The sequence below is a fragment of the Manihot esculenta genome, chromosome 17 (genome assembly GCF_001659605.2).
Source record: "Manihot esculenta cultivar AM560-2 chromosome 17, M.esculenta_v8, whole genome shotgun sequence".
NCBI lineage: Eukaryota > Viridiplantae > Streptophyta > Magnoliopsida > Malpighiales > Euphorbiaceae > Manihot > Manihot esculenta.
The window spans coordinates 1,635,435-1,657,487 of NC_035177.2; the positions used below are offsets into that span (position 1 = coordinate 1,635,435).

At 30.9% G+C, this 22,053-nt stretch overlaps 1 protein-coding gene across 2 annotated transcripts; it reads right to left on the reverse strand.

Annotated features, from left to right (window-relative positions):
- Positions 1–990: 990 nt before the first annotated feature.
- Positions 991–8,878, reverse strand: LOC110604614 (rop guanine nucleotide exchange factor 14). Of its 2 annotated transcripts, none has more exons than XM_021742863.2 (8): positions 8,563–8,878; positions 6,778–6,963; positions 3,373–3,768; positions 3,029–3,183; positions 2,866–2,940; positions 2,508–2,777; positions 2,040–2,387; positions 991–1,499 (listed from the first exon to the last, which is right to left on the reverse strand). In XM_021742863.2, exons 2-8 carry the CDS (start codon positions 6,854–6,856, stop codon positions 1,119–1,121), a joined length of 1,704 nt encoding a protein of 567 aa, XP_021598555.1. In that variant the 5' UTR covers positions 6,857–6,963; positions 8,563–8,878; the 3' UTR covers positions 991–1,118. The 2 variants fall into 2 exon arrangements, with proteins under 2 accessions (XP_021598555.1, XP_043808708.1); XM_043952773.1 differs by lacking the exon at positions 8,563–8,878 and adding an exon at positions 6,014–6,090 and having other exon boundaries at positions 6,778–6,915.
- Between the last annotated feature and the right edge of the window lie 13,175 nt (positions 8,879–22,053).

Sequence of the window (22,053 nt, forward strand, 5' to 3'; positions counted from 1 at the left end):
TAGAAACATTTTTAATTATGTAAAATGTGTTCGACAATTATTCTGAGATTGTTGAAATGATGCATTTTCTCATGTCATAAATGATGAGAAAGGCATCAACTTTCTGGCATTCTTGAAAGTAATATATCTCTTTAATTCTATTTTCAACAGGTCTGTTTGCCATTACTTTCTAGAGTTATTGTTGAGAATTGCTTTTTCAAATTTATTGGTTAGAAAATATTAAAAAGGTAATTTTAAATTAAATTTGATAAACTTTTAGTCATATGAATACTAGAATAGTAAAAAACCTGTCCTTAAAAAAAAAATCAATAAATTTGATAGGTTCTAGCATGGTTAGGCAACAAAATAGCCAAGCAACGATGGTTGCAACTTATAAAGAGACATTTCTTGTTATCCCTTTAATATATATATATATATATATATATATTTGCAGCCACAATTACCTTTCCTAGAAATCACTAATAATGCGGACAGATCGTATTTGAAAATTTGGTGTTTAATGTTAAATTTGGATTAAGAGAGCTTAGAATTTGTAATTGTATCCTTTTTCTTTTGTTCATCGATCAGCGAGTCAGTGGGCTCACCCTTCCTTCACCACCACCATTCCTTTGCGATGTTCCTACTCATATTTCCCTCGGTGTACGAAGTTTTTTTATTTGAGCTGCTTAATATATGAAGTTTGTTGTTTTCTTTGCAAAAAATAAAAGTCAAATGCCTGGTTAGACTACACTGGAATTATGATTAAACGGTCAACAAAACATTTTCCGAAAATAGTACCATTTTCTGAAAAATTACTATTTAGGATTCAATATAAAATAAAGCAATTTGAAAAATCAGTTTAATTGTTTTGAATTTCTTATATCACACATGTAAAACCTACCAATCTCAACAACAGCTCAAACAACAATACTAAACAAACTTTTATGTGTATTTATGATTTATTTATTAAAGAAGTTCTAAAATATCATGGCTATTGTGCTCATGTACATAGAAGGCAAAAATCAACCTCTACATATTTCATTAATCATATAATCATATCATCTACATAAGCTTGGCATATAAAAACATCTTCTATTAGAGTAAGAAAAAGATGGTTTGAGTCAAACAGTTATGGTTTATCAAGGTGAATTACTAGGAGACACACTTATACAAGCTTCTCTACCAATGCACCATACTCTGCTTCTACTTGGTGTTGCATTTACAGAGCTTGTTTTTGCTTCTTCACTGTAAGAGAATCCTATATCTGAAGCATCAGATTCACGGTACTTCCCATCCACCTTATTCATCTGATCGATCAATGAGTGTCGCGAGTGAAGAACATGAAGTGGAGTTTCTGGAATTCCTGATACATTTATTCTTGGAAAGTAACTGATTGTTGCTGGAGAATTCGGATTGCTTGAAGCATCTTCCTGTAAAATGTCACCTATTCTACACAATATGCTGAAGGCCAAATTCCCAAGAACTCTGGAGTATGCCTCTAGTATTGAATGCCCAACATCCTATGCCAAATTAACAACCTCAGTTATTCCAAAGGTTCAGCTAAAAATACACTATATTATAACTTTAAAGAATTTATAGTGGAACTAACAAAATCAAATACCAGTTTATTCTTAAGAAAACTTTCTACAAGTCCTATAGCTAACATGATTGGCTACTTGCTTGTAAGTTGTAACTTATATAACCCAGTTTAGAAAAGAGTGGAGCAACTCTAGTTTTGATTAAAATAAGAAATTTCACTAGATTAATTACATGAGAAGAGAGATGGAATAATCGGAGTTGAGCTGATGAATGCACAAGTTTATTGAGCTGTGTAGTAGGTTGTTTTTCTGTATGAAGGGATTCAATTCTTGATCACTAAGATTGGTCCAAAGTATATCATTGGCATGTTCAGGAATGATGATAGATTTACTTATGACTATGATATGTAACAGTGTTTTTGCAAGCTCACATAATATGATGCCATGAATAAATCCAGTGAAACAATAATAACATGAAATATATCCTAAAGCTTATAATAAATGCCTAATTATCAAACTCACCCTGCCATATTGGATTTTTGTAGCTTCAAGAAATGTTTGAGGAAGATTTGGATATCTGGCCTTGACTTGCTGCAGAAGGATTTCTGCTGTGTCCAACAGTGACTCTGTCTTGTCAAACTCTGATATAGGGTCCTTAACAAAGGACCAAGATGTTCGAACGGGGGATTTACTACTTATTTGTGCTGTAATCTTCTCTTTCCATGCAAATATGGCAGCTTCCAATTTGTTAATGGCCTCAAGTGCACTGTGTTCAGATTTCAAATTAAGAGAACTGAGCATTTCCTCAGTTGTTTTGGAATCTACAGTCAAGATCTTGTAGAGTTCCTCGCCGAGGTTTGCCTTGCCAGACTGTAAATATGGACAAAATCGGTTATACCAAAACTTAAGATGTTTTTAGATTGATGCAAAGCTATTATTTTGAAAGGATGCTGGTCACTGATTATGCTTCAGTGGTCAGAGCAAGCTTACTTTGGGTAGCGCATCCCTGATAATGGTCGGCACAGGCATTTCAAGCAATACATTTTCGTTGATAGATTTGGCAGCCTTGAAGACTTGATAGACAACTTTACTCTGATAGAGCAATTTCTTTTTTTCTGAGTCAGAAAGCCCAGTTGTGGGTACTTGTGGGAATGGAAGCCACCACCTCTTGCTCTGCTTTGTGCTTTTGGTCCTACCTTCTGCCCGGCTGCCAACTTCTGTGTACCAAAACTCAGTATTCACCATTGAATCCAGTGTCTCCTGTAAATAATTGATGAATTCAATGCAGTGAATGTGAATAATGCATCAGTGAATAAATCAGAAACATAGGAAAGAAGAGATCACCTACAATAAGCATGGAGTCCAACTTCTGAAGTGCTGGAAGATTCACATGGATGTCTGCACGAGCTTTTGGAGTCATTATCTGCTTCAATATCAACATCAATCGCATATCAGAAAATTAAACAAAACGTATAGTTCTATTCTTCTTAATCCAGCAAAACAAACAATACCTCTAAGGTCTTGCCATTGGCGCCATTTTGCTTTGTAGGAACTAACTCAACCATATAGTTTGTAGGAGAGAGCAACCAATCCATTTCTTTTCGCCATTTATTCTTGTTTTCTTCAGGCAATGGCTCTAATTTCCACAGTTCCCCAAAAACTGAAGCTGCAAATGCATAACAATGGAAATGTGAACTTGCAACAATATCAAAGCAGAAAAAGCTTGGGATTATGCTTAAAAAAGGTAGTCACTTGTTTGCACACATTCTGTGCCTCTGCATAAACTTCGCTTAGTAATAGTAATAACAATAATACTAAAAATATTCTGATTTTAAAGCATCAGTAGAAACTGTACCTGCAAGATTAGTAATGGCATTAGATAATGCTAATGCAGTAGTGAGGCCCTTACAACCTCCTGTTATATCTTCACCCAATAATAACTTTGCAAATTTTTCCCTCATCGTCTCTACATCTGAAAATTGAGTAGTATAAACTGGTTTTGCTTTGACATAAAAATGTTGGGGGCTTTCTGTGAGCTCCCAATCATCCAAACCGTGCTCATCCCTCTTCATTGTCAAACATTTAGAATTAGAAGAAAATGATCCAAAAGCATCTTTGGTAGAAGAACAGCTCAAGTCATCATCATCAAAGGAGTCACTCATACACCCATCTCCTTGGCTTGTGCCACTTTCATTTTCATAAGATTGGTTGTTTTGAATGCAGCTCTCAAGGCCATTATATGTCATAATCCCTGAAATATATAATTATGCGTATCAATAACATTCCTTATGCTGTCCAAACTCACAATTAAAAACTTGTCAGCAAAAGCAGAATGCGTTAAGCTATGTTGTCCAAAAGTTTCTTGAAAAAAGAAATTTTGTTCCGAGTATGCAGGTTTTCTTTTGTTTTTTTGGTTGATTTGGAGGCCTCCTGGCCTTGGGCTACATGATTTTCCAACCATCACCCTACTTTTAAAACCATCAATGTTTTAATGGATTGGGATTTGGGAGACTTGAACTGAGAAAGGACATTCTCGTTCCTCAGTTTTTTTTTTCTCCTGGCGGAAAATGATTATAAGATCCCACATTACTCGTGTAAATGTGCCAGGTGATCTGTCAAACTTGTCCCCATTAGAGAAAAATTAGACAATAACACATGCAAATGCAAGTATCATTATTAAACGTTACTAGCTGCAAATGCAAGTATAATTATTAAACTTTGCTTGCTACCCTTTGTTTTGGTCTTCCATTCACATCATGGAGCACATTTGTCAAATTAAAAAAAAAAAAAAAAAACAGAAATGATACTTGATGGATTTTAAATATACGCTAATTTGCCTTTTTAACCAGTGTTAGATCAAATATAATTTTTCTGCAAATTTCCATAATTTACTGAAAAGCATACAAATAGAAGGCAGAAGCTTCCTGTGAGTATTATATTGTATGGACCACAAGAAGGGAGAAATTTCTTAGAAACCCATTTGAATGAGACAAAATGGGCCCCTACCTACCCCCAAACTCCACTGCTTTGCCTCACCAACAAAAAATGCCAAACCCGTGATATTGATCTGTCATGCAGTAGCACTCTTTATGGGATTGCATTATATTGACATATTGTATAGAAAGATTCCTATGATAGAAGTAATATTTCCTTCAACGATCTGGATTTATCATCGTGCACAAAACTTGTTGATGATATAATTTCACTAAAAATAATAACAATAAAAATAAAAATTCATTTAACTTGTGGGTATGGGGAAAAAATACGTTTTCTATATCTACACTGATATATATGTTTTCTTTGTCAATAAATTTGCAGGACATATCACTATCACCTTTTCCTATTTGGAAAGGAGGATTCTGCAACATAATTTGCCATCCTAGAAAGGTTAAACACAAAACACACAAGTTCAAGTTATTGGGCAAAGCTCACTAAATAAGTGGGTCATCTATCCCATTCCCCTCCTTGCTACAGACTGTTGATGGATATTGACTTCCATGTGAGTCCCATGTAGCTCACACGCAAGTTTCACGTTAGTCTAAATTCAACAATGCAACTTACTTTTTCTCAAAAAAAAAAAATCAACAATCACCAATTTCAAGAATATATTTGTATTTTTCAAACCCTAAACCTACCCACCTACCCGCCTGCCCTCAATTTAATAAGGATAAAAAATTTTATGGCCGGATTCTATGGAGAGGTTACTAAAGAATATAATTGTCTGTTTGAGTTCAAATTTAAAGGGAAATTTTTTATGTAGTTCTCATTATTTGGTTCACTAATTTTAAAAAAAAATATCAATATATTGATAAAACTCATTATTTGATTATTAATAAAACTCTACAATTTATATGGAAAGTATTTTAGATTTTTTAATAATTTTTATTAAAATTATCAAAAAATTAATTAATAAATTTTTTAAAAACTTAAGAATATTTAATATATTTTTTAAAATTTTAAAAATTAATCTACACTATAAAAACTAAATAATTATCAATTTTACCAATCAACTTAACTTTTTAATTATTAAAAATATTAAATACAAATATCTATTTTTTTTTTTTTTATGAAACAGAGATTCAAAATTGGAAGAGTAGAATCTGGAGATCTCTCAAATTTATTCAGATTCACTTATCACTTAACTAAACTTATGAGTGCATCTATTGTTATTATATTTTATATATAACAATACATTATTTTTATGAAAAATTACATTTATTTCTATGGTATCAATATAAAAATTAATAATAAATAGTTGTAATTCATAAATAGTTTATAATGAGAGGGAAATTAATAAATATAATTTATTAACTAGATGTTATTAAGCATATAAGTTTTCAGCTCAAAAATGAGACATGCAGTAATTTTTTTTTATTTTTTCAAAGAAGCGTACAAAGCATAAAATTGGAGAGAGAGAAAAATAAATGAAAATCCAGGATGTGAAAAATGAAAACACATGGTCAAAAGTAATAAATATTTGAAAGAGGAAGCAGTATACAGTGTGAGAGTTAGGTTGAGGTTGTCCAAAAGACAGACGAACAGTACTCGTCTTCTCAGGCATCATAAATGTCCACTGCCTCAAATAAAATATATAAATATGATCAGAGCCATCATTAATGTACCCAAATACAGCTTTCATGGTCTGCCATGTTATGGTCCCACCCTTTGCTTTCAAAAGATTTTGAGTTTACGTTTTGAGATCTTGGATGAGACTTTAAATAATAATTTGAAATTGTATTTTTAAATATAATTTGAAAAAATTTAAAATCAAATATCTTAAAGTAAAATTTTAAAAAAATAAATATTTTATCAGCAATTTAAATAATAATTAACTACAATTTAATCCTGTCTGTATAATAAACCTAATATTAATCCATTTGTTTTTCATAGTAATTATTAATTTATTGATTTTTTAAAATTATAAAAATCAAATAGCTTATTTTAAAAAATAAAACATCATAATTGGACGTTAGATTACTGGACCAAATTATAGATTAATCTAAAATTAAAAAGCACGTGGATTAATTTTTAAACACATCAATACATAGCTCCATTAAACAATTTTAGTAATCTAACGTCTAATTTATTGCCTATAACAATAAATCATACCATATAAAATTACTCTCCATGTGGTGGGTGTGTCACACATGATAAATGAAATATCAAATTTGAAATTTCATTTTCTAAACTATATACTTAAAAAAAACTCAGCCACTAAATTATAAATAAAAATAATTAAATAATTATGAATAATACTCACTCTCTTGCTCATCGAAGTCAAGGCTTATTTCTCTATCCCAGGTGCAGCAAGCGAGCCTTCTTCTCATCATCATCATCATATTTTTCTTTATTATTATTTTTTTAAAAATAATTTTCTCCTTCTCTGCCTAAAAATTACTCAATAAGATGATTGAACACTCATCATTTGGAAGCTGCAAACAACGCCCTGCGTAAAATAAATAACACCCATCATTATTATTATTATTGTTATATAGATAATAAGTTAATCAAACATGCAAGGGACAACAACTCGAGTAATTATAATTAAATTTGAAATAGATTAAAGTTTAAAAAATAATATTAGTTATGAATTTAAATTTATTTATAAAATATCAGTATTTGAATATTTTTATATAAATAATTAATTTAATATAAAAAATGCTTTACAATAATATTTATATATTTTTATTTAAAAATTAAAATTAATTAATTTTAAATACTAAATTTTTTAAATAGAAATATTTTTTATATAATTTATTAATTAAACTATGTAAAATTAAATAAATTTAAATTTAATTTAAATAATAATAATTAAATTTAAAATAAATTTATATTAATTTTTAATCGAAATTAAATTCGAATAATTTAATTTTCAAAGAATACCGTACCCATTTACATCCTAATTCGTGCTCCAACCGTTGCCAATAAGGAAAGATTACTGGACACTTATTTTCAGTGCTGAGTTTAAAATAATACGAAAATAATAAAATTATATTTAAATATATTAAAATAAATTATATATTAAAAGACATAATTATCAATTTTATATTAATTTTTATTATGTATAATTAGATATGGGCACTGTTGAGATTGAATTTAAATTAAATTAGAATCGATATAATTAAATTTAAAATTAATATCAATTAATAATTTGCAATTCTAAATTGGATTAAAATTCGAAAAAGTTATTTATTTTAATCAAATTGGATCTAAATTAACAGTTTAACTCGAGAATTTGATCCATTTTTTTTTAAAAAAAAAACAGTTAAATGAGTATAAAATATTAAATTAAAAATCAAAATAATAAATGCAAATCAAAATTTTCCTTAAATTGAAACATAAATCATCGAAAAAAGTCCAATATATGGAATTCCTAGCTAGAATCTAAAATCACTGATTTTTATTTAAATAATATCATTTAGAAAATAAAAATGATCTTGAAGAGAATCAAGTCTTCAATTGTTATCTTTGTAAAAAAATAAATAAATAAGTAAAAGAATGTATATGAATCAATGCATTGGCATAAAAGTTGGGGAATCGAAATCAATATGTAATAAATTAGCTAAAAGACCTACTCATACTTTTCCACCGTACTTGCATATACACACAACTATCTGAGCCAATGAAATACTGCCACGTGTTGAAAATTCCCTATTTAATTAAAAAATAAGCCAAATATTGAGAAATGAGTTTCTTAAGCTTTGTGATTAACTAAAAAAAATCATAAAATTAGAGTTTTTCTAATTGAAAATAAAATAAAATGATTTGTTTTATAAAAAAATAATTGAAAACTGGTGATAAGAACTTGTAAAGGAGCAATGATTATGAAAATACTTTTGTGGATTGGCAGTCAAAAGGTAAAATCGAAATCGCTTTGTCTTACACGAGCATCCAACTTCCCCCCCCGAAAAAAAGGTTAATACTGAAAAACCTAATATTCAAAATTTTCAGAATAAAAATTATATAAAAAAATTAAAAAAAAAGGAATTTCGAGAATGGGGTAGATGAGATTTCAGAAGCAAGGAAGAGAGAGGAAGAAACGCACCAGTACGAGGTGAAGAGTGAAGAATGAAGAGCAAAGATCGTTGAAAGAAGCATATCTCTAAGCAGCGAGCAACAACATAATACCAAAGAGAAGAGAGCAGCAAAGGGCAGTAGTGGAGATTTCAGTCTCGATTTCTTCTTCTTCTTCTTCGTGTCGTTGAGATGTATAGAGAGAATGGGGAATGGAGAGGCATTTAATAGGGAGACATCTAAAGTGAGATTTTTGCTTTCTCCCTTTGAGAAAAAAGAAAAAAGAAATTATTTCTCTCTTCTTTTGATGAGAGAGACAGAGAGAAATGTGCAAAAGCTTTGTCAGGCTCCTTCTACAGTATCAAGAGCCTTAGAGGCGTCCAAAATGGGAAGCGTATGTGGGACCCTATGGCTTTCTTTATTAGTTTTTGAATAAATTACTATTAGCTTACTAAATTTTTAAAAAATTCACCCATTCTTATTTATTGTAATATTGTTCAATTTATTTTAAATTTACTTAATTAAAATATTTGTGTAATGATTTAGAGCTGTATCATTACCACTATTAGATTTTATATCGATTTAAAATTATTATAATATTTAATTATATTTATTAGTATACATATATAATTTTAATATAATTTAAATAATATATATAAAATATTATCATTAAATATGTATATATATATATATATAATCATAAATATAAATATATATTAAAATTCACACTTTAATATAATCACCTTCAATTTAAATATAATATATGACAGGCGTTATAAAAGAATTTCAGAAAAAGAATAATACTAAACCATAACAATTTTATATATTCATAACTAAGTTATGAATTATAACCGACGAATTCTGCTAATCTTCCAGGTTAATCTCAATTCTGCACATTTAGAGTTAGAGAAAAGGAATAAGTTAGTATAGCTTAATAAGCAACAATATGATATAAAATAATATAATATAATATATATTCGAATGTATATATCATGACACAAATAATTCACAACAAAATAAATTTACTATTAATAACTCTCCATAAAAGATTCAATAATGGCCGACTCACAATAGGTGTTCCTAAAAAATTTCTCTTAAATATAATATATTTATAGTGTCAGGGGTGTAGTGTAAAATGAATACTATGGTCTTTCTTTGACGTAATTCAGGGGCATAGAGTGGGGATCGACCTGGACTTTTATATTCGTCATATATATTCATATTATATCATGTCATGAGTACTAGTGGATCATCCAATACCCAACCACAACAATAGTTAAATACGCAATACATAATATTCATAAATCTAATACAGAAAAACATATTCAAATATACATAGTATTTGTCATGCATGTATATGTTTAAAAACATTTAATTTGATTTTAAATAAGAATTTAGTTTAGTTTTACTCAACTCTTATAGACATAAGTCTTGCTCTCTAGTAAATACCTCATTGTTAGCTTTTACATTCTTTTAAGTTCGACCCTACATAGATAAGCCCGAAAGAGGGATCAAATATAATTTTTACGACTCTTAAAACTACTATAAGAGACTCCTAGAAACATAACAAAAAACATCCAGAAAACTCAATTGGAAATTGCTGAATATAAACAACTAATCGTGCATAAACACACCTAAAACCACACTTAATCAAAACTTAGTCTTTAAGAGATTAAAGCTAAGATATATTCCAACCAAGCCTTAAAACCAACATATATTCACAGAAAAAGATATAAAAACAGTAGATTATTCAAAGAAAAATGGACTTACCTTAGAGAAATCATCCACGAAAGAGAATATGAAAGAGAGGAGAGATGACTTGATAAACTTTCAAAATCTTGAATTCAATTTCAAATCTTCAAAACAAGATTAGTTTTCTTTTATATTGTGAGTAGATTTAACACAGAAAAGGAAAAGAAGAAAACATAAAGGTTGATGCTTACCTCTGCCCGAAATGGAGAGAAATTCTCTCTATTTCAAGTTGGTAACTATTTATAGTGTGCTACTTGAAGCACATTTAGTGGCAAAACCTGGAGGTTCGACGGCTAAACTTAAAAATTCTAAAATACATTTTCAAAAATGCTTAAAAATTCTTTTAGAAAAACCACATTTTACCTTTCTAAGAAACCCCTGACAACCCCTCCTAAGCAACCTATAAGCCTGTAAGCAAATATCAAACCTTTAGGCACACCTAACTTGTCATCAAATATAACTGGACTAAATCGACAAATTAACTCTGCCACAGACAGATCACACTTGGGCCCTGAGATTGTGCCATCGTAGTTGCATTGAGGAAACTCACGTGTCATATGTCCCTCTTGTCCACATCTATAACAAGATGTAATACCAAACCAACAAGGCCCTCTATGCAGTTTCCCACATCTGGCACATCTAGAGATGTCTGAACCATAATTTGAACCATTGCCCATTCCCATACCATACTTCAACCTATTCTAGAACTTGTTCTTCTTGGTCTTTTTAGTGGGCTTATTCCACTTTCTGTTTCATGTGGCGGTTGCACTCAGAGAAAAGAGATCAAACTTTCCAGTACTCGAGGCCTTGGAATTCGATGATTGTGCCACCTGTTGCTTCACTGTTCCCTAAATGATGACACTAGCCTCCATCTTTCTAGTTGCATCTACTATAGTGTGGAAGCTCTCTCACTCCATTGCTAAGATCGGAAAGAATACCTAAAGTGGAGTTTTATGGTATACCTCCTAGCCTTCTTCTAGTCTGTGTCATAAGCTTAACCCACATACTGGAGCAACTCCAGATACTTGTCTGTGTATTCATCTACACTCATTTCTTCTATTTGCCTTAACTGCTCAAACTCTATCTTCTTCAGCTCCATTGAACTATCTGGAAAGCCCATCTTGCAAACTCATTTGCAAATTACTCCGTGGATAAGTTCTCCAGTTTTAGTTCCATACCACTCCTTAGCCTTTTTGCACTTCAGAGTGAACCCTGCCATCTGAATAGCTCTGCTGTCACTGGCTCCTAACTCATCAGCTATCATCTTCACTGCTTTGATATATTCAAATAGGTCATCACCCTCCTTATACTTAAGAGCATCCAACTTTAGATAATCCATCATCTTTACCTTGCTCCCTATTGATGAGTTAGGTTTAGGTGGTTGGATTTTAGGAATTAATGATTCTGTTAGAGGAGGAGGTGGTGGTGCAGCACTTCTTCAATTAGGGTTTAGTAGATTCTAGTAATAGAGTGGAGGTAAAAATATAGGATAGGGTGGATATAGTGGGTAGTAGGGAGGACAGAGTATGTATAAGAGGTACAGATGGTAGTTAGAGTTATCCGATGAACCTCCCATTAGACACTCATGTCCTTGTAGGTAAGGCTGATACTGAGGGGAATAAGCGGATCCTGAGGCCTGAGCACCTCCTATTCCTCCTTCAGACTCTCCCATACCTCCTCAAAGCTCACACTCAAACTTCCATCTCTCCTCTGATCCTCATCCACTGATTCCTCGACATCTTCAAATATCCTACCTGGATCTATTCTTTTTTTGTCTATATCAGGGTCCCTTGATGCTTCTTCCCTATTACTTCTACTTATCTGTGCTCTTGATAAAGCAGTAGGGGAAAGGACATCCATACCCTCATTTTCAAATAGGATTCTAGTCAATCATGCAGATCGATGCGAGCCACGTATCCTGTCTTATGAAAAACAACATTAAACACAAATAATAGCATCATATGATTCATGTGGATACACATGAACCCGCAATATACATATCATATCAGCAATGCACATGCATATAGTCATGGCATTATACATAAGCATACATACATCAAGACATGACTCTACATCCTATCCCTAGTGGACATGTATTTTTCTAATTGTGCTTCCCTACTAACATCTGTGAGCCCAACACTCTAGGTCCAACCATATAAACCTAAGATTCTATTACCACTCTGTAACGACCTAGAAATTGAACTTCCACCAGTGCTAGGGTTTAGATTGACTTAAGGTCGTTGCAGCATGTAGCAAGTCTACTATACATCTTGTAACATCTAATATGAACTCAAATATGATCTTAAAAATATACATGAATATTACATTTCGTGAACCAAAATTCGGCATGTGCATACATACATAACTGAAAGCATGAACCCATAGTAGAGCCCTCATCAAATGCTCCAGTATGGTCATCATTACATGCTTTTATTAGGTTTAAACATAGCTTAAACTTAAAAATTTTACATAAAAATATCATTAACAACGGGATCATAAAAGAAAAACCTGGGCAAACCACAATTCTAAACCACAATATATTATATGTCCACAACTATACTATTACAAAAAGCTATACCATAGAACATTTCTAAGCTCCTGAGTTAGCACTGGTCCTGCAAATCTGGAATTAGGGAAAATGGATAAGCTACTAGAGTCTAGTGAGTAGAAACATAACATAAAATAGTTTAATAAGATATATATCCTATGAATGAGTCACAACACAAATAATTCACATCAAAACGGACTCATCACCAGTAACCCTTCATAATTTCAATAGTGTCCGACTCACAACGGATGATCCTTAGGAATTTCTCTTAAACATAACTTAACATATCCAAGTGCCTAGTTCACAAAAGATGATCTTAAGACTTTCTCTTAAACATATCTTAACATATCCAAGTGCCCAGCTCACAAAGGATGCTCCTCAAGACTTCCTCTTAAACATAATATAATTATAGTGCCAGGGATGTAGAATGAGCACCCTGGTCTTTCATATCCATCATAACATATCATAACATACTTAAGGGCTAGCGGGTCATCCAACATCTATCCACAACGACAATTAATTATGCAATGCATCATATTTGTGAATTTTAATACAAAATAACCTAATCATATACTCATGAAATTTGTGATGCATGAGCATGCTTAAAACATTCGATTTCTTTTAAAAAATAGTTTAGCTTAGTTTTACTCCCCTCTGGCTGACACAAGCCTATCTGTGCGTAGTTATCTCACTGCTGATCTCTGCGGTCTCCCAAGTCTGATCCTACATAGATGGACTTAAATGAGATATCAAATATAACTTTTACAACTCTTAAAACTACTCCAAGGGACCCCTAAAAGCATAAAAGAAAGTATGTAGAAAACAAGTTGAAAACGGCTAGACAAGGAACTTTCAGTGGCAGGTTCGACGGCCTAAAGTTTCTTTACAGATTCAAAAGTCAAATTTTTGGAGGCAAGTTAGGCGAACTAAAAGGCAATATTCATAGACAGGTTTGGTAGTCGAATCTAGTTTCAGCGGTCAAATCTAAATTCTTTTACAATGCAGAACCCGATTCTGCCTTCTGTCAATAGCCCCCAAAATGAACCCATAACTGCAAACAAAGGCTAAAAACTAAACTATACAATCGCAGGAGGTCAACAACGACTAAAACAATAAAAAACACTAACATTATCAACTAACAAGGATTTTACCAAAAAACTCAAGATTGAAATAAAAGTTATAACTCAACATGTAAGGTAACTTGACATTCTCTTGCATGTGGGTTTTAACACAAAATTTCGAATGAAATCTATATAGATTTCATTGAATAGTTAGAATTTTTTCAATCAAAATAATATTATAAATATAAAAAAATCTTTATTTCAAATTCTCTCCATCGAAATAATCTTTCATAGGAAAAAAAGGTTATTTTCTATTATTTAGTCTATCAATATTACTCATTTCTATACATCATTGGAATGAGAAAAATAAATATTTAAATGTGAAGCTTTTAACTTGAAACCAAACATAAAAGTGATAGAGTTTTATAATGTAATATTAAAATGGTTAAGTTTGAAATTTGAAGTAAAAAAGAGAAATGAGTGGATTGATCTTTTCAAGGGCCGTTCCTAAAAAGGCGCCGATAGAAAAGGAGTGTTATTATCTGCCTATGGATTTGCTATCTCTCACTAAGGTATAAAAAGATAAAATGGCTAATTTTCATTTACTTTCTCCCAATTTTATTTTATTTTATTTTTTAAACTTTCACTAATATTTTTGGCATTTTTGGCATTTTAATACATTTAAATTACCACTTTATCTTGATTCAAAAAAAAAAAATTACCACATTATCATATTAAAGTGATATACTAAATTAATTATTACTTTAAAATAAAAATTTATTTTCTCTTTTCTATAATTTTTATTTATTTTTTTAAATTATTTTAAAATTATTGTCCATCGTCTTTTTTATTTTATTTTTAAAAAGCTCTTTAAAATATTTTTTAATATTTAATAAAATTTAATATATTTAAAATAAATATTATTGAAAAATTAATAAAAAAATTATATTTTTTAATATGTATAAAAAAATAGAGTGAATAAAAATTATAAACGAAGAGAATAGGATGAGACCATATTATCAGAGTACTAAAAACTTTCCCAACATTTTAGTTTTGGCTTCCAAATTAATTTAATTAAAATATTATTTTTATATTTAAATCTCAAGTAATTTTACCTTTTCTAATAATAATTTAATACATATATTTATATTAACCATATCATATATAATTTTTTTATTTTTAATTATTAAATATAATTTTTAATTTTAAAATATTAAAAATAATATATAAAAATAAAAAATCTATTAAAAAATTTAACAAATTAAATTAAATTAAATTAAGCCGATTTGATTTAATTTGATTTTTTATCTAACATCAATTTTATTATTTTTTATAAATATTAAAATTTTAATTTATAATTTATTTAATTTGATTCATTTAAAATTAAACCGATTAAATGGTATCTCTATTAATTAATTTCTTTATAATCAGAAAAATTAAATAATTAAATTCACTAAACTAAATAATAATTTTTCTGTACTCAATAGTAAATTTAAATAAACAAATAAGTCCATCAAGTGTTGTCTACGGAGGGGACAGACATATATGGCAAAGTTGAGAGAATTAAGATTAAAAAAAAAAAGTTTTGTTTTATGGAAAAAAGAATAGAAGGTTGCAATGCCCAATGAATTGTTTTGCATTTATTTATTTATATATGGATTTAATGGGTAAGCTGAAGGCTGAACCTCTGAGTTTGAAGGGAAGAGTGGAAGACAGTGGCGTTTCCTAAGGAATAGGGATTGCCTCCCACATATTTTGGGCTAAGCTAAGAAATAAGGTAGAAATTCTTTTTTATTTTTAAAAATTATTATGTGATCGTTTTATTTTAATAAAACTAACACTTTACTACTTTTATATATATATATATATATATATATATATATATATATATATATAAAATGTGTCTTGCAGATAATCGATTTGTTATAATGAGATATTATGTTTTATGTATTTTTAAATATTTAATATATTTTAATAAAAATTTTTAATTTAAAAATAAAGTATAAAATTATATTATTATAAAAATTATAATATAATTATAACTGTAAATTTTTTATTATATTTAAATCTTTTCGATCAATATATATATTTTATTTTTTATTTTTTTCATTGCGTTAATCCGATTAAAATCCAATAATATATATATTTCACTATTTTATATTTTCATTTCGTATATGCTTTATTCTCTCTATTGAATTTAAGTAATATATTCAAGGGATAAAAGAGCGTTAGTTCATCATGGTGCAAAGCATTCCAAAATTTCAAAAGAGTAAATGTCTATTTGAGTACTTCAAAGTTTAACTCAATAGTTAAATAAACATTAATTTTTTTCAATTAAAAAGATTAAATAATTAAAAATAATTCAAGTGTGCTCTTCTCGAAAAACACCTGGTTGCTTATTGATACTGCTTGTGCTGTCTAACTTGATGATGGTCTGTTTACCTGACATCAATAGTTGGCATCCTTGCTTATTTGGTTCAACTTGGCCAAACCAAGAAAGTAGAGCACATGGCGTATAATTCATTTGTTTAGAAGCTTTTCCTTGTCTCTTTGCTTAGTTTGACAAATTTGTCGTATAGATTGGTTCGCCAAATAAGCTTAACGCCTCGCTAGATAATCTCAACAACTAATTAATGAAATTAGATAACTTCTTAAAACCATGGGATTAACTAGCCAGTACCATCTGGATTGTACAAGATTGAGTTAAAGTATCTCTTCCTTAAACACTTACAAAAGCAAGATTCAGTTAAGGTATGCATAGTTTTCCTATTCTAAGCCATTAGGTAGGCGTCTAACCTCATATTTTATCATTTTGACATGATATCCAACTTAGTCAAAGAGTCGAGGAGTTGCTGGAATCATGGCTTTTTCTTAGGAAAAGATCCCAATATATGATACTGTTGGATTCCTGAAATTGATACTCCTTTTATTTGCATCTCTATTTATGTACCCTTAAGAATTGAATTTCAAATGGCAGTATCAATAGAAGTATCAATGATGATAAAGCATGCATTTATCTTAGATCAAATACTTTGCTTTTCACTTTCAAGAACTTTCTATGTTGCAACACTCTCCTAAAATCTCCACCCCACTTTAACTCTATTGAGTCAACTCACACACCAACTCGCCCGAGTCACCATCTACCTCTCTTTCAATAGAGCCTTTGAAGATCTTATAAAATTGAGAAGAGGGAAAATGAAATTTCTCATTGATTGAATAAAAGGAAATAAATTTTTATAAAGATACATATAACTGAGGTAACGATACTATAACAACTAAACTAACTCATTCTATCCATGTCATACAAGAGCACTCTAGCTTCATTGACCTAACTAACTTTGATGCTTCCTCTGCTTTTAGCACTTTTACTTGATTAATTGCTGTCAAAAGCCACTTGTGAAGACCTTATCCCTATCACTCACCATACTAGTAGGCATCCCATGAAAATTTTATCCATGAACAACTTGGCAACTTTTTCAGCAGTAAAGGGATGGGTTAAGGCAATGAAATAGGAAAACTTAGTGAATCTATCTACCAATAGCAAGATAGTATCCTTCCCTTCAAATTTAGGCAGTTAGTAAAATCCAAGGATATACAAGATCAAGCCTGAGATGAAATAGAAAAAGGATTGCAGAAGCCCAGGATAACGAATAGATTCCCTTTACATTTTTGACAAACATCATAACTTAATATCCATGATTGCACATCTTTCTTGATTTTAGGCCAATAAAATGCTGAGAGTCTATGATAAGTGGCTCTGATACTTGAATGACCACTAATAGGAGAATTATAGACAAAGGCAATTAATTGGTGTCGCAGCACCAAATCAGTCCCCACATATAATCTGTCTTTGTGTTTCAGTAATCCTGACTTATACCGAAAATTAAGCTTGCCTTAAGGATCAATGAAGAGTGGAACTATTAACTCTTTAGCTACAAGGTCCTCCTTATAACTATCACTTAACTCCTGTTGCTACAAAGGAATGATAGTAGTCATAGCAGCTATTTCACCTTGTACAGGGTATCTTGATAAGGTATTAGTAGCCTTATTCTCATAACGAGGCCTATAATTGATCTCATAATTCAATCCCAACAATTTAGTCACACTTTTTTGTTGCACATAGGTGTGCAATCTCTACTACAACAAGAATTTGAGTCTCTCATGGTCAGTATTAAAAATTAAGTGGGAATTCTCCAATTAATGTCTCCACTTGGATATAGCTACAATTACAACCAATAACTCATTCTCATAAATGGACAACCCTCGATTCTTCACTTCTAAGGGTTTGCTCAGATAAGTAATAAGCTTGGCTCCTTACATTAAAACAACTCCCACTCCTTTACCACTGGCATCTGTCTCCAAAAGAAAAGGCTTGGTGAAGTCTGGAAGAGCTAATATAGGAGCAGTGGCCATTAGCTCCTTAAGCTTAACAAAATCAGCTTCTGCTTCATCATTCTAGCAGAATCTAGTCTTCTTTAACAAGTTTGTTAATGGCCTAGCAATCCACTGATATTGCTTAATATATTTTTTTGAAAACCCTATAAAACCCAAAAACCCTCCTAAGGACTTCAAGCAGGCTGGTCCAGGCAAATTTAAATTTACTTTAACCTTTGCAGGGCCAGTGTTTACTCCTTCGGCAAAAATGACGTCCTAAATATTCAATCTCAAGGACTGCAAACATGCATTTAGATCTCTTGGCAAAAAGGACTTGCTTCCTCAATACTTCAAACACAATAGACAGATGTTGTACATGTTCCTTCATTAAGCTGTTGTATACCAGTATGTCACCAAAGAAAACAAACAAACTTTCTGAGATGAGCAAAAATGTGATTCATGAGCTCTTGGAAGGTTGTTCGAGCATTATTTAAACCAAAAGACATGACTTTGAACTCATGGTACCCCAAATGTGTTCTAAAAGCTGTCTTCTCAATGCCATTTTCCCTCATATGAATATGGTGATATCCAGCTTTAATGTCAATATAGAAAAAAACAATATCTCCATATAACTCATCAAGGAGATCATCAATAATAGAAATAGGAAACCTATTCTTGACAATAGCCTCATTTAGTTACCTATAATCAATATAAAATCTCCAGCTGTTATCTTTCTTTTTGACTAGTAAGACTGGAGAAGCAAAAGGGTTGTGACTGGGTTGGATGACACCAGATTAGAGCATTTTCTTCACTTGTTTCTCAATCTCAATCTTCTGAAAGTGACTATGCCTATAAGGCCTTATATTTGTAGGCTATGCGTTAGGTTTAAGGTCAATAAAATGGTTGAAATCCCTATAAGGAGGAATAGTTTTAGGTTCCTAAAACAAATATATATATTCTTTTAATAATGACTTCAAGGCTGGATCCGTAACCTCTACACTCTTTTGTTTTTTATCAAAAACTTATAGGGAAAGGAAGTGAGGAACCATACTAGAAAGTTTCTTCTTAAATAATTTGTGAAGTTGTTTAGCAGTCATGAATTGAAAATTTCCTTCTTCAGTGACCCCTATCGGCTATCAGTCAATCAACTTTCCATCCTTGTGAAATGAAGCTTTCATGTTTTTGAAATCAAAGGACACTAGACTGTAATCCATCCACCAAAAAACTATGTGGTAACCTCCTAATTCTAGCAATCTCAAATTGAAACAAAAGGTATAGCCTTGCATAGCCCAAGTGAAACCAGCACATTTAGCTCTACTAACCATCTTTTGACCATTGGCCACTGTGATAGTTAATGGGGAAGCCTTCACAATCTTACACCCTAACTCCTTAGCTATTTTCATATCCAAATAGTTATATATGATCGCACTGTCCACTAAAATCACCATAGAGTTCTTGCCTACTATTCCCTTAACCTTCAGAGTGTTAGGGGTTGTACTCCCATCTAATGCATGCATGGATATCTCACTTTCATCATCTTCTATCTCAACATCCTCACCTAAACTCCATTCCTCATTCTCATCCTTATTGCCTGTAATGGCTAATATCTTTTTAGGTTGACAATGATGGCCTGGAAAGAATCTGTCTCCACATTTGTAATAAGGCCATCTCCAACCCTATGCACCATTTTTTGCACTATTTTGGTGCTTTGCATTAAAATAATGCAATATTCTCTCCAACCTTCTGCACCAATTTTAACACCAAAACAGAATATTCTATTTATATTCTTCTCCCTCTTTAATATTATATTATTTATTTAACTTTAATTTTATTTATATATTTTATTCAAAAAATTCATATAATTTTATATATTCACTTTAAATATTTATATATTTTATATTTCCATTCAATATTCAAATATTTAATTATTTTATAAATAAACAAAAAAACATATTAATTATAAAAATGTATTAATTAAATAATAATTATAAAAAAAAACATTACTTAAACATTAATTATAAACATACATTAATTAAATATTAATTAGCAAATTAAAAATAAAATAAACTCATACATATTATAAACATACATTCTATATAATATATTATAAATAAATTAATTTATTATAAATATTATTTATAATTATGAATATATTAATTTAAATTAAATTTCAATAATTATAAAAATATAAAATAAATTAAAAATATAATAAATTATGAGAGTAAAAAAAAATTAAACTTAATTAAAAATATATATAAATTTTAAATTATATTATAATTTAAAAAAATAGAAAAAGATATAAATTTTAAATTATATTATAAATTAAAAAAAAAAAAAAAAAGAGAATGGCGCTGAGAGAATGGCGCTGCTACAGTGTCACACCATATTTGGCGTGACACTGTAGTGGTACGCCAAAATCCCGTAGGATTTTGGCATGCGTTGGAGGGCCATCTCCAACGCCAAAATAGAAACTGGCGCAGCGTTGGAGATGGCCTAAGTAGGGTTAAGCCTTCTTCTGGTTTGAAAGTCCAATCCTGGGGCCTCCTTTTCCACCTTCATGCCCTTCTAATGCGTTAGAACTATCCACTACCTGAGGCCCCAAAAAAATGGACTTAAATGTATGATAATTCCCTCTATATGGGCTATTTTTATTAATAGATCCTCAATAACTAAACCCTCTTCCTCAAGATCTTTGCTTCTTGAAAATAGCCTCAATGGACTGTCCTTGAAGCTTGGCTTGCTCAAAAGCCTGATGGAGAGAGGTGAGTTTCAACACCTTAACAAATGGCCTAAGTTCTTCTCCCAATCCACTAATAAAACTTGAGATAAAATAGGCCTCATTCAACCTGGGTTATGTTTAAGCATTAAAGACTTCAATTCCTCAAATTTCTCATAATATTCAAGAACAATCTTCTCTTAGTGAAGCTTATTAAATTCCTCCACAACTCTTCAGAGAAATCCAGCCAAGAGGCTATTGGATTTGTGGCTTGCCAACCATGATACCAAATATCAACCTTTTCCCCAAGGAACAAGGATTCTATCTCTACCTTATGATTCTCAGTCACCCCATACACCTGAAAATATTTCTAACACTTCCTCCTCACCTAGCCTTTAGGGTTCGGACCTTCAAATTGGGACAAATCCACTTTCAATTTCATATTCGCATTCCACCCTTTGTGGTCCAATCCTCAACTACTAGCTTCCTCAATTTCTTTTATTTTGGGCAGGGGTAAAATTCCTCTCGTCTCTAACACAGTACTCCTAGTCTCATTTCTGGTGCATTTAATTTCTTGAATAGGGGGTTAGGAATCAAGAACTAATGGATCTTTCCCTTACCTTGCATTAATTGCCAATTCCTCATCATTTCCATCATCTCCTTTAACTTCTTGATTGCTCTAGTTTTGGGATTGCACCTACTCCTCCAAAAGTTGTAGTCTCGGATTTTTCGTCGCTTCCTTCTTCCTTGCTAGCTTGAACTCTAGTAGCTTCTAGTCCTCTGGATCAAATTGCTTTGATACTAAAATGTCAGGACCTAGTCTCATAGATCTGACCCATAAGTAACCATGGACAAGAATTGAATATAGAAGAGAAGAGAAGGGAGAAGAAGAAGAAGAGAGAGAGAGGGGGAGAGAATAAAGAAGCTTATGATTGTTATTCCATGAATGAAGCTTCTGTTAGTACAACGCAGCTCTTATATTTGCAATTTCCCGCCAGTGACTAATAACTTACCTAACTAACTCAATAGACTCAACTTATTTGCTAACTCGCACAACTAACTCACTAGCTT